The sequence below is a fragment of the Astatotilapia calliptera genome, chromosome 6, assembly GCF_964374335.1.
Source record: "Astatotilapia calliptera chromosome 6, fAstCal68.1, whole genome shotgun sequence".
Taxonomy (NCBI): domain Eukaryota; kingdom Metazoa; phylum Chordata; class Actinopteri; order Cichliformes; family Cichlidae; genus Astatotilapia; species Astatotilapia calliptera.
In genome coordinates, this window is record NC_137427.1 from 28,441,921 (window position 1) to 28,454,532 (window position 12,612).

At 40.7% G+C, this 12,612-nt stretch overlaps 1 protein-coding gene across 12 annotated transcripts in view; it reads left to right on the forward strand.

The window, feature by feature from the left end:
• Window positions 1–12,612, forward strand: part of fat1a (FAT atypical cadherin 1a) — a 95,832-nt gene that overhangs the window by 15,835 nt on the left and 67,385 nt on the right. For all 12 annotated transcript variants that reach the window (XR_013909723.1, XR_013909721.1, XR_013909722.1 and 9 more), the window contains exon 3: window positions 3,494–3,808. Coding sequence is in view for 7 of the 12 variants with exons in the window: in XM_026171459.2 (XP_026027244.2) it covers window positions 3,494–3,808 (315 nt within the window). In the remaining 5 variants the exon portion in view is untranslated. The remainder of the gene's footprint in view (window positions 1–3,493; window positions 3,809–12,612) is intronic.

The following is a 12,612-nucleotide window of genomic DNA, read 5'->3' on the forward strand; positions in this document are numbered from 1 at the left end:
GCCCAAGGGCAGGTTTTACTTCTGCCTTACTGGGTATGTCAGGTATATGGAATGGGTGTGGCGACTAAATTCTTCAGATTCATTTTTCATGTGCTTTGTTTGAAGCTTTTCACCCAAGGCCATAGCAGAGAACGTTCTTTATCTGCTGTTTCAGAAATTAAAGGTCAAGCCTAGTCAGTTTTCTTTTTAAATAAATACGAAGAAAAACTGTTTACTGTTGCAGTAACTGTAAAAGTGTGGCCTCTAACCCTTGCAGGATCCTCTTTAAAGTTTGTTTATCTTCTAAATATGATGTTAGATTGTGTTTGCTGGTAACTACAAGGTGAAGATCTGGGAGCAAAATGTATGACCCGGGTGAAAGTGGAATTGCTCTGTTACTTTTTTGTCTGCCACTTGTATAGATAGGCAATCACCCATGGGCATCTCTTTGGCTCAAGTACAAAAGATGGCTCATACTTTCCCAATTGTCTGTTCTTTTCTCTGCTGCTTTGTCTTTTGATGTTCATGTGCATGTGCAAACATGACTACCTTTCCTCTGCCACACCTCCTCTCCTCACACCAACCTCTTTTTCATTTTACTCTTTAACATTTGCTTTGTAATGTTTTCCTTTCTATTACTGTCCTTAGCAGATGTCTAAAGCATGCATCCCACTATGCTTTGGCGTTTCTGCTCAGGATGCCTCACATAAGTGTTCGCATTTCTTATTTATGGCAAACATTTGCAATTTCCTGCATGTTTTCTTCAAGTAGCGGTGCATTGACATTTCTGAGCTTTAGTGCTCTTATAAATTAGTCATTCATGGTATTTTAATAAATTATGTACTAATTTATTATAATCATTTTACATCTGTTTTTAGGGTATTGTTTAATTTTTCAAAAAGTTTCCCTCCTCTGTGTTGTCAGCTTTAAGTCATTATATATGCTACAATGGGCTCATCTACTTTGCATTCTAGATTTGCTGCCCAAAGTTGTCTTTGCCTGGATTCTCAGCTTTGGGAGCTACCTATTTTCCCTTGCCTGAATACCCCTTCTTATTACAAGCCTTAAGCTGAGAGAGCTGTAATGATGACTAATGACAAGAGAGGATCCCAGAAGGAAAAGGCAGGGAAGCTAAAGTAAAGCGGGGCGTGAGAATAAATTAGCTGTACACCCCCAAACTCCCCGCCCATGGTAAATTTGAGAGTTTTTGTGACAAGTCATTTTGGGTATTATCTCTATTTGGAGGTATCTTATATTACCCAAGGTAAGAAATATGTCTGCTCTCAGTAACACTTACTTCACCAGCACATTGTGTGTGAAGAAAGGCAACAGCAGCACAGAGAGAGCCTATTTAAACTACTTCATAGCGCTGGGTGATGTTTACTTTAAGTTATAATGTGTACATTGAAGGCTTTCAGTAGAAAGCAACATTAGTGTGGTGTTAGTGAGATGTGGGAGGGGATTAATGATCAAGGCTCTGGCCTCAACATCTTGATGGGCGACCGGCAACGACCAAACCGTTTGAACCTTTGAAATTTGCATTTATGATTATATGGAGGCTTCTTATCGGGACCACCAGGAAGTGTAGTCCAAAATGAGTAACCAACCTGATAATGATACAGCCATGATTCACTTTTATTAGCTTCATATAACTGAATCAGAGAAGAACGATAAATCCTCATTGACGTTATCAAGGTTATTGCAAATAATACAGAGACTTAAATAGCTGCTGGTATAAAGGTTTCCATTGTTTGAAAAACATTCTGGTATTCTTTTGCCCTTCAAATATGGTGCTTGTTGATAATAATGGGAGTTCACATGTGCAAGATATCCAGATAATTTCCTGTTGCAACATTATTGGCAGGCAGTGATTCATTCCCTGTGCTCTTTGTTTTGGATTTACGGTTCTTAAGAATGTTTGATGTTGATGAAGGAACAGAAAGGTGAAAAAATATCACAATGTAGCCTCAGGATGCATTTACATTGTGTGACTAACCAAAGTGTCTGCTATTAAATGGAATTCACAATATTTGGAGTAAAGTGATTTGTTTGATTATAAGCGAGTAATCTAAAAAGATGCATTATGCTCACAAAGAACTGCATTACAAAAAACTAATGGTGAAAACTAATGGAAAATAAATTGAAAGCAAAAGCAGTAAGAAAATGGAAAAATTAGTTACACAATCGTTATTTGTAAATGCGGTCATGTTGCACTCGAGAGTCCGGTCATATGTTGGTGTATTAAGCAGGTGTTGTCAAAGATGCATTTAGATCCAGTCTCTGAGGCCACTTTCGGAGGTGCTATTGGCCACGCTTGGCTGCATTCTTCCAGGGGCATTATGTGTCCTGGGTCACACTTAGGACCACCTACTCACCTCGCTACCCTGATGTGCCCACCGCTGGCAAAAAAAAGTTGGATACCATTCATTGTATCAATTGCACAAGTCATTTTAAAGCACTTTTAAATGACTGTAGACTACCTGTGTGTTTTATTTTGTTCAGGTCGTGAGAATTATATGAACAGATTGAGTCGGTGTAGATTTAAATTTGAGGTTATTGTGGAAAACAGGTCAGTTCTGTTAGCCTGCTCAGCTATGTGGGCCTCTGGCATATGGGGCTGGCAAACAGAAATAATGTGGGCTACGTGTTTAATTGCGTATAATCCTAGGAAGTCAGATCTCACAAGGAGTTGACATATTTACAGCTAACTACTTGAGATAACCCAGGACATATGTTAATGCCAGGTGGAAACAGGGTCCATAATCTGTATTTCTTTTCACCAGTAAACTAACACTTAGTCACAAGCACATGTCCTCTCCCCCAAACTGAGACACCTGCCCATACTGAAAGGCTCACACAATAACTTATCCTTTGTTACGGTACATACTGAGAACTTGTGAAGTCAGATGGGGATGAAAAGCTCTGAAGTATATTCACTCATTTAAATGTTGCTGCTAGCATTTTCAGCAAGAACTTTCACACTGCCACTCTGTTTCAGGCATGTTAACATATTAAAACACATGAGGATTTATTGAGTCAAGCAGTTCATTGTTCAAAACATAAGAGATGCACTGTTTATGAAACCAGTGTCACGAAACTAGCTACATAGCATATACACTGTTAGCGTTTTCACAGTGCAGAATCTGTCGATCTGCCATTCTTCAATTAACAGTTGTAAACATGTATAACTCATACATGTCTCAAAGCTCTTTTGTGTTCGCTCAGCTGAAGGTTACAGCCTCCACATGGCAATGAAATGTAAACAGGAGAGCGCTGACTGTTGTAAATATGCCATCCTGACATGTGTCAGGCAGAGTCCTTTCAATCAGCCCTTACATTTGGCTGTTCAGGGGCAGCTGGTGTTTACGCTCCTGTTCTGTTCATCACCCCAAATCGCTTTCAGAGATCACTGATAGCGCCGACAGCAATGTGAGATTCAGGGTCATGTGTTGCATATAAAAATGTTCTGCAACATAATGAAGACTTACCAGTTTCCGTCTTTTTATTTTTGCAGGTATTATCCGAACGCAGGAACTGCTGGATCGTGAGACAACATCGCACTACTGGTTAACAGTCTACGCGATGGATCGCGGTGTGGTGCCCCTCTCTGCTTTTGTGGAGATCTACATTGAGGTGCAGGATGTCAACGACAACGCACCTCAAACCTCTGAGCCTGTCTACTACCCCTCTGTTATGGAGAACTCCGCTAAAGATGTGTCAATCATCCAGATCAATGCAGTCGATCCGGACGCCAAAGCCAGCGATAAACTCACCTACAAGATCACCAGCGGGAATCCCCAGGGTTTCTTTGCTATTAACACCAAGACAGGTAAGATTGCTTTTGCTGGGATAGAAATTCGAGCCACTACAGATTGCATTATTAGAGCAGGAGATCCCTGCTGTTGAGTCATGAGCTTATATTGTGTTTCAGAACAAATTATAACCCTGAATTACAGCTGCTAGCAGACTACTACAAGCGCATCAGCTCATAGGGTAAAAAATATAGACAGCAGCACTGTCTTACCTGGATTACAGTGAGATGATTTTCCTGTAAACGGTGGAGACCCTGAATGATAAGTGATGAACAGGAAATAGCCTAAAACGCCACGTGCATTTTCCTCATCTAAACACGTCTGCTTTAAAGGCCAACTATAAATGTAGCAAACACAAAGTATTAACTTATCCTTTGATTTTGAGACATACTGTGGTGTACTGCCGACAAGGTGGCGAGCTTCTGTGAGGTGTCCTGTTTCCTTTCTTGTGAAAAGGAAGAGCAGTGTGAACACACTCACCCAGAACAGGAGTGGGTTGAGCCTACTGGGGTTTTTCCACTCTAACACTCTAAAGTGTGTACTCATATGGCACTCTGGAAATGGTGTGATGATTAATATTTCATTGGGCTCTTTTAAAGTTGCCCGAGCAGGCTATGTTTAGTTGAATAGCACAAAATATACTTGTAATAGGTGCAAAGTGAAGCTCATGTACAGACAGGGCTCTTCTCTAAATCTGCATTTTTATTGATATTAATCAGACTCTGAATTCAAACACTCAGAAAGTGCGATCTAGGTTTGTGCTAATATGTTGATGCTGCCTTTAAAAAATGTCAAATTAATCAACTGACATCAGTGTAAAGTTTTAGTAATGGGATGGTTACTTCTGGATGTCTTGGAGAAAATGCTTTTTCTTTCTTGCTTAGTCTGCACACAAGTGTGCTATTGATCATTGCATGCTAATGATCATTAGACTGAAAGAGGAACGGATAGGGCAGCAGTTGCTCCAGTTTGTCCTCACTGACGTGTGTGGTCTTGTTTCCCAAGGTAGCCACATCAACAAACTGGAGGTATTTTTGTTGGAAGTGGCAATGTGAGTTTTCTGACCAAATAAGGATTCATCATGTAGCGTGCCTCCCAAACAGGCCTCACAGCAATATGCCGGGCACTCCCCGCTGCACAGGAAGAGAATGAAAAAAAAAATGATGCAACAAAAGGATAACTTACGAACATATGGTCAGTGTTTTGTCTGCATGCATGACAGAAATCAGCTTACACCCGCTGATAAAAAGTCTGGGACGGTGAAATAGAAGTGCTGGGAGGCTGAATATTTATCTTGCAACAAAGTCTAACACTGTTTTTATAGTAGATTTTTTTTTAAAATCTGTTATGCCTTTGATATATTTTAACAAGGCAGCATGTTTTATTTATTTATTTCTTCCTCACTGAAGATGACCTTTCTTGATTCAAGCTTCGATATATTTTGGTTTCTGGATTTGTATAAATGCTCATGGTAAAACTTGCAGTGCATCACTTATTTAGCAGTTGAAAAAAGTCTTCTTAGCCCACATATCTGAACTAAATATTTCCTGCTCCGAGGATTACAGCGTGTTTATGAAGCTTATGGCCAAATCCACTGTGGACACAACGTTTTTTACAGTATAATTTGCAGTATCATTTTGTGGTTCGTTCTTGTGACTGTCAGAAGAGCTCCTGAAGAAGAAAAAAATGGTTACACTGAAGCAAAAGGATGAGACCCGTTCATGCATATCAAAGCATGTTAAAACTTTTATCAGTGGGACACCAGAGCTCTGTGCATCAGGTTCAACACAGAGTGGTTTGGACACGGAAAACCTTGAATCACTGCTCTGTGTCTCTGATTTACTTCGTCCTCTCTGTATTTGAAGATGGCAGCACTCAGTGGAAGTGGCGCGGTAGGTGGGCAGTGAGAACATGAGAAAACAGGGAGCCCAGTATAGCTGAGTACTAGAGAGGAAAGCCGTTTTCCCACATGAATCGGATTTTTGTGACATTGTTCAGAGTTGCTTGTTCTCACATGTAGAAACAGGAGGCTGTCTGCATCAGGCGTGCTCTTGCTACTAGAAATCCTCCGTGGTTTAGGCTGAGGTGGCACCCGGTCAGAGTCTGCAAGAGGCAGGACACGTGATGCACACTCAGTTGCCATGAATTCTCCCGAGAATTACCTGCACTATTTATACATTTATACATTATCCAGACATTGCACTAGGGAGCTTGTGATGTGAGGTCCTTTCTTTGTCCGGTTTAACTGATTTGGACATTTGCATTCTCACTTGCAACTGCTCCAAGTAATGTCAGAAAAGCTCAGAGCTGTAGTGCATGTGTGAAAATGACTTGACTCATATAGAGTGCAATTTTAAGTGAAAGACTAGAATAACCGGGCATTCTTTGTAGAAAACCTGGAGCTGTTTTATTTATTTATGCCTGTGGTATTAAACAAAGATCCAAAATAGCCTGATATCGCTCTATATTATCAACTCAGTATGACATTCTAACCGCATATTACAGGTTTTTGAAAATGTTTAAATTTATGCATGCACGTCTCTGTAATTACATGTTCTAAACTTGCATTGGAAGCATAGGCCCTGTCTTGGCACATCTACAAAGCTCTACAAAGGGGAGGGAGAAAGGAAAAGACGTTAAGGCCTGTGTTTTTTGTGTGGGTTTCCAAACTTCATAGGCATGTGTTCCAAGCTAACTATCTAGCCTTCTATCATGGGCTAGGCCTTACGCTGCTTCCAAGCAGCCCTGTCGGATTCAAGCAAATATGATGGCCTCACTTGACGCCTTGTATGGCGTTGGTTGTCCTTTTTTCACACAGACCCACACTGGCTCAGCAAAGCTCAGGATGAAAGGCTTAGGTCTACTTTATTTCTGCCAAGTAAACAAGTCCTGCTGTTTTGGACAATCCCTGACTTTAGTTTGTCATTAAAGTGCAAGGCCAGCTCTTCTCTATAGCAGACAGTATTGCAGTCCCAACATCTGAAAGCTAAGAACTTAACCGCCTGACACAGGCTCACTTTTGAAAGGATTGAAAAAGAGAGAAAGCAGAAACGAGGCAGATCTGCATGGGGAGAAAATTGTGTCAGTCAGCTGGTTGTGAATTATGTCTTCTGTCTATGTCTAAATCAGTATGAGATCAGTGAATTTAAATAATGCTGTGCGGGTCTAAAATATTGAAAAGACGAACCAGCGCTCAGTTGTGTGGTGGCACAGATCTCATCCCTCCCACGGACATGACCACAGTTGTTCCAGGCTCTCCAGGCTTTATTTGGCAGCTAAGAAGAATTGAATTTCCAGGATGAAGACTGTGGGCTTGGAGTGCGCAGATCGCAGCAGAACGTGAGACACATACGTGTGCGCACACATGTTGTTTGTGTAGAATTCCACTTGGTTGTATTACACAGTCAAGCTGTTTATTACGTGGTTGTACATCTAGCATCGTGATAGTTTGTCTACGTATACTGCACTTGAGACAGCCAGCCCACTTGCTGTCTACTTTTATTTTCTCTGCTCAAAGGATTTGTCAGTACTGTGAGCTAGTTCATCAGAGGTTGTTGACACGAGTTGCCCACCTATTCTGTGGGAGAGTAAGCAGCGTTCATTACCTGGTGAATCACTCTCTCTCTTCTCTGAAATGCTGCTGCTGTGCTCTGACTTAGTGGACTTTGAACGAGGGTCTTATGCCAGAACATGCATTTGTTAGAAAAGGGCAGCCAAGCAGAACTTGTAGTCAGAACACACACTGCATGCTCATAAACACACACACAGGAAGATTTACATGTCTAAGCAGAGGAAAGAGTGCCGGAGTAAAGATTGCTATGATAGCCATCTTATCTTGCTGAATGCTCATTACTCCACTTCCTGTTGTACCCATGCAGCCTTTCTTTGTGTAGCCTTGGTACTTTCTAACACGTCCTTAATTGCCCTAGTGTTGTCATCGACATTTTAGAGTAGATTATTATCGGTGTGTGCTAACAGATAGCAAGGCTGCTATCTTGATATTTCTGGTTAATGTTGTAATTTCGATTAGTTAACACAAAGATTTTCTGACTGGGAGCCGAAAAATAAATGCGATTAAGAGGTGAGGGGTGTGTGGGACATAGGAGTTTTAGCCTCAAACTAAGTGTGTGAGTGCAGACGGGTGAGAAGAGAGTCCCGGGGAGCAGGACTCTCACATGCCTTTGGGAGGCCTGCTTGGTAGGCACAGGGAGTGTGACAGAGAGCTGAAGCCAGCAGCCAGAGATCACGCGCTGCAAAAAGCTGACCGCATGAAAGAGTGCGCTGGAGAAAAAGGCAGCTTGCAGGCAGCCCTTAAAAATCCTTCCACGGGGTGACCGACAGAAGCTTTGTGAGTTTTACTGCTCTTGTTGACCAAAGACTGCCTTTGAGTTATCAGCTGCACTAAACAAGTTGAAACCTTTAAAGAAAGTACACTGGTGTAAAGAAATGAACGAGATTTATGACACATGAAAAACAGAGAGCTTTGTAGTGAAAATGAAGGGAAAAAGTTTTAACCTTATGATTTTGTTTTCATAATCATTTGAAGTCAAAAAATTAATATATATGAGATTTATGGTCATCACGCTTAAACTTCAATCTATGATAATGGCATCTTATGCCTTGATTATACTCCGTTGCGGATACGGACAGCTGGAGACCCGCTGGCCAAATAGCGATTCCTGTTGTAATTCTTTGAAGTCCGCTTGAAGTCTGCTGCCTGGGGCACATGCATAGTTGGTGCATTGTAATGTAAATTCTCCATGGACAAGTCTGCACAGTCACAAAAAACAGGCAGGCACATGGATGTACACATGAACCCCTGCACTCACCGTCTGATGATGAAATTCACATCACTTGGACCTGAGTGGACTCGTGGATGCAGAAAGTAGAATTGAGGCTTAACAAAATTTGCCACCAGACGGTGGAAGCAACAGCTGACTGACAGCTAATATAATATGGCTACCTATGCATGACTGTTTTTACCCTTCATCCCAGTTGTTAAACCCCAATGAAGAGCGATACGCCCAGGTGAATTCTCATTATTGAAATTGTATTGAACAGTTCCAGCCCTTTTCTTCTTCTGAAGCTAGAAGCTCATTGCTAACAACTGAAAGATATACATGATGTTATCTATTGTACTTTTTATATTTTACATTAGGGCTGCTCGATTATGGCAAAAATGATAATCACGATTATTTTCACTGAAATTGAGATCGCGATTATTTGACGATATTTATTTAACCCTTTAAGATCTACCATAGAACTAAGTCCGCCAGAGCTTATATTATTTTTTTACATGTTGTAGTGCCATTTGTGGGAGCATTTCAAGTTGCTAAATAACTGTTATAGCCCATATTTTAATAATATGTATGCATTAAGTCCATAGTAACTACATTAATTGCAAAAAAGTGCAATAAACTACAAAAAAATTGAAAATCGTTTTTGTTTTGTTTTTTTACATATATTTCTACTTGGAGAAATTTAAGAGGCTTATCCTTCAAAACTTTAAATACAAAAAAGTTGCAAAAAATAGTTTACAACAACAGGAAATTTATTTTGAGTGTCTTCATAGTTTTATTTTGGAGATACACCAATTTTTATATACACTGCAGGTAAAACAAAAAAAACAATCCTATGATGCAAATTTGCAAAGAAAACAGCATGTGCATCAAAATAAACTATTTCCAGCTGTGCAATTCGAGTTCTAAGCATCCCAGAAACTATTCAGAAAAGTCAAACATGACCAGTAGAGGTTTTTAAGGTCTACAAGTAAAAAACTACATTTCCGCGAAAATGACGTCACTTCCGGTTTCGGCCAGGAAATGGCGGACATGAGACAGTTCGCGCTGACATCTGTTTCACTGTGGGAAGTGTTATGAACAGCTGATCGGATCGGCAAAGCGTGTTTCTGGAATATTATGTTTTTGTTCCTGCAAGCGCTTTTTATGCAATTTTTGCAAAGCTATATGTGGAAGGAAACCGTGACCGAGGACAAGCTGATGGCATCAGATGTAAGTACAACTCCTCCGGTTTCATATGCAAAACAAATTATTGCGCTAGCTTACGTGGTTCAGATTCTACAGGGATTTAAAAGTAGTTACACAAAACGGAGCGTGCTGCTCTGACCGGATTTAAAGGGTTAACAATGACTTTAAAAAATAATATAAAATAGTGTGCAACACCACTGAAGTTTTTTTTTTTTTTTTACCTGTCTTTTCAACCAACGGCAGTCACTCTCCTCTCCAAATAACTTCTGCTTAGCTTTCCGAGCTTCCCTCGGGTCCTCTTAATCAGCGGTCTCCAACCTTTTTTGCGCCACGGACCGGTTTATGCCCGACAATATTTTCAGGGACCGGCCTTTAAGGTGTCGCGGATAAATGAGGGAGGGGCTAATAATCGGCTCAGTTATTTTTAATGATCGTTGAAAGCCCAGATCGTAATCGTGATTAAAATTCGATTAATTGAGCAGCCCTATTTTACATTTATATTTATTATTTATCTTGCACCAAGGGAGTGGCACTCCAATTTCGTTGTACTCTGTACAATGATAATAAAGGCTATTCTATTCTTTTCTATTCTATTCTATTCTATTCTATTCTATTCTATTCTGTGGTTTACCAAAGGCCCAACCACTATCAGGGGAAGTGAGATAGGAAATGGTTACTTCCAACAACTTCCTGATTATTTCCTGCGATTCGAGGTCAAACAATTGTCACTGCTTTCAAAGGACAATATGAGAAACAAATCGTGAAAAAGGAGATTTTCCACCTAAAGTGTTTTGGTGAGCTAAGATTTAGATATTTAAAATAAATCCAATCTGGAACCTTTGTGGTATATCTCTGTTCTCACTGTGAAAGTCATTGTCTTTTTTTTTTGCAAATAGTATCAAATGCCATAACCTTGGATTTTCAGAGAAAACAGATTTGAAAATGAAATTGGAAGAAAATTGACTTTGTATGGAAATTTTTGTGAAAGTAGAGCAGAAATGGATGGATGAAAACACCCGAAGAGAACTGCGATTGACTCGGTGCAAAGTGAATAAACAAACTAATGAATGCCAGATGAGCAACCCCATGACCTAAATGCAAGGGAAAAAAAACATGTCGCTGTAAAATGAAGCACACTAACTATGACAACCACCCGTGTCATTAACACAGATCAGGTGATATCTTTGATTTAATCTTTGAGTGATTTGGGTTTGCAGAAGGCAGCTGAGTAGATAAAATGCTATTCCTGACATTACAGTCGCACAGTCAGCTTAATGTGCATTGTTTTGGTTTGTTGAGTTTGCTTCATTTATATCACATATTTCTTAAGTTAACTGTATAGATGTGGAAGTAAACTTGTAAAAAGCTTAGACATGTGTTACCTTGGGAAGCTCCTGTCCTGTCATAAGGTGATGTGATATAGGACTGCTTTACTTTCTCCCTACATGCATTCACTATCTCAGCTGTGATGTTAAACTGTAACAGCATCATCTTCACTGTTGGTGTGTTATCAGTGTTTTTGTTCAGAAAAACTGAACCTGGTCAGGCTGAATCTGGCTATACTTTATATTCGAACATGTTCTGCTGAACACAGTGTGCGTGTGTCTGTTGTTTGGTCGTAAATGTGAATAAAATGGTCGAGCTGTTAAGTCCTGTACTGCTAGCATCACCTTTATCCTGCTGCCATCCTCTTTCCTCCTGTGACCTGTGTTTTCTATGCCGAAAACAGTCTTAAGAATCTTTTCATGACAGCAACCTCAGATGCTTCCTTTACTTAAAAGCATTCCTCCAAAGGCAGGGAAAAAATATTTGAGGGTGAGGTTTACAGGTTAAGTCATTGTGATTGGTGGCTACCGGCCCGAGCGGTTACCTGTATGTGTTCTGCCTTGCAGATCTAATTCTTATTAGCCTGAACATTGATTATGTCTATACATTTCACAATTGACCTGTCTTAGTTTCTCTGTTGCATCCTTGACAAAAATTTGGAAACCTTAACCGCCAAATTTTACACAATATGTTTTCAGATTAGAACTACGCCCTGCTGCTAAAAGGTGCTGAGAAATCGCAATCCACACCCTCTTAATCAATTTGACTAAATTAAACAAAGCTCTTATGTTTGTGTCAGTGTGCTTTCATTAGCTTACGTGGCTTCTCTTGGTTGTATTTGTTAAATTCTATCTGGTGAGGAGATTTGTTGAACTATAGCTGCTTTTAAGGAGCATGCCTCGAGAAGAGAATTTTCAAGATATCTTATTCGGCAGCATTTTCCAGACTTTTCTATTAAAAGTGAACAAGGAGTTCCTGTTTTGATGTAACCTTCCTTTATAAACTCACAGTCTGGTTTTGGTTTTTAGTATCAGTGTACCAGAGTTTTCTGTCACGGGCTGCATGGCAGACCGTGGGGATGAGGAAAATAGGACCTAAAATGCAGGACTCTTCACTGCAAACAGTGTGTTTATTTACAGTGCGAAAACAGACAATAAATCCACATGCTCTCCCTTCACTCCCGTGTCGTGTCTTCTCTGAAAAGTCCGTGTCTTTGTGCTCTCGGCTCCCGTGTCTCAGCACTCCCCGTGCTGGCTGCTGTCTGGCGCTCCACACGTCTCCTGGGGAAACAACAGAAGCAGCCGTCAGGACACTTTACAACTGCGGGCATACACACACTAACTTAACTGAGCTGAAGACTAACGTGGAGTCTCACGCAATGATGCCACACCATTAAGTAACTCCCTCCGCCGACGCTGATCCGCTGCAGGTGTGTGGCATCCTCCTCGGGCGTGGCCCGTCATCCACAGGCCTGACGGTGCCGGTAGCCTCCTGGTTACAGCCACAAC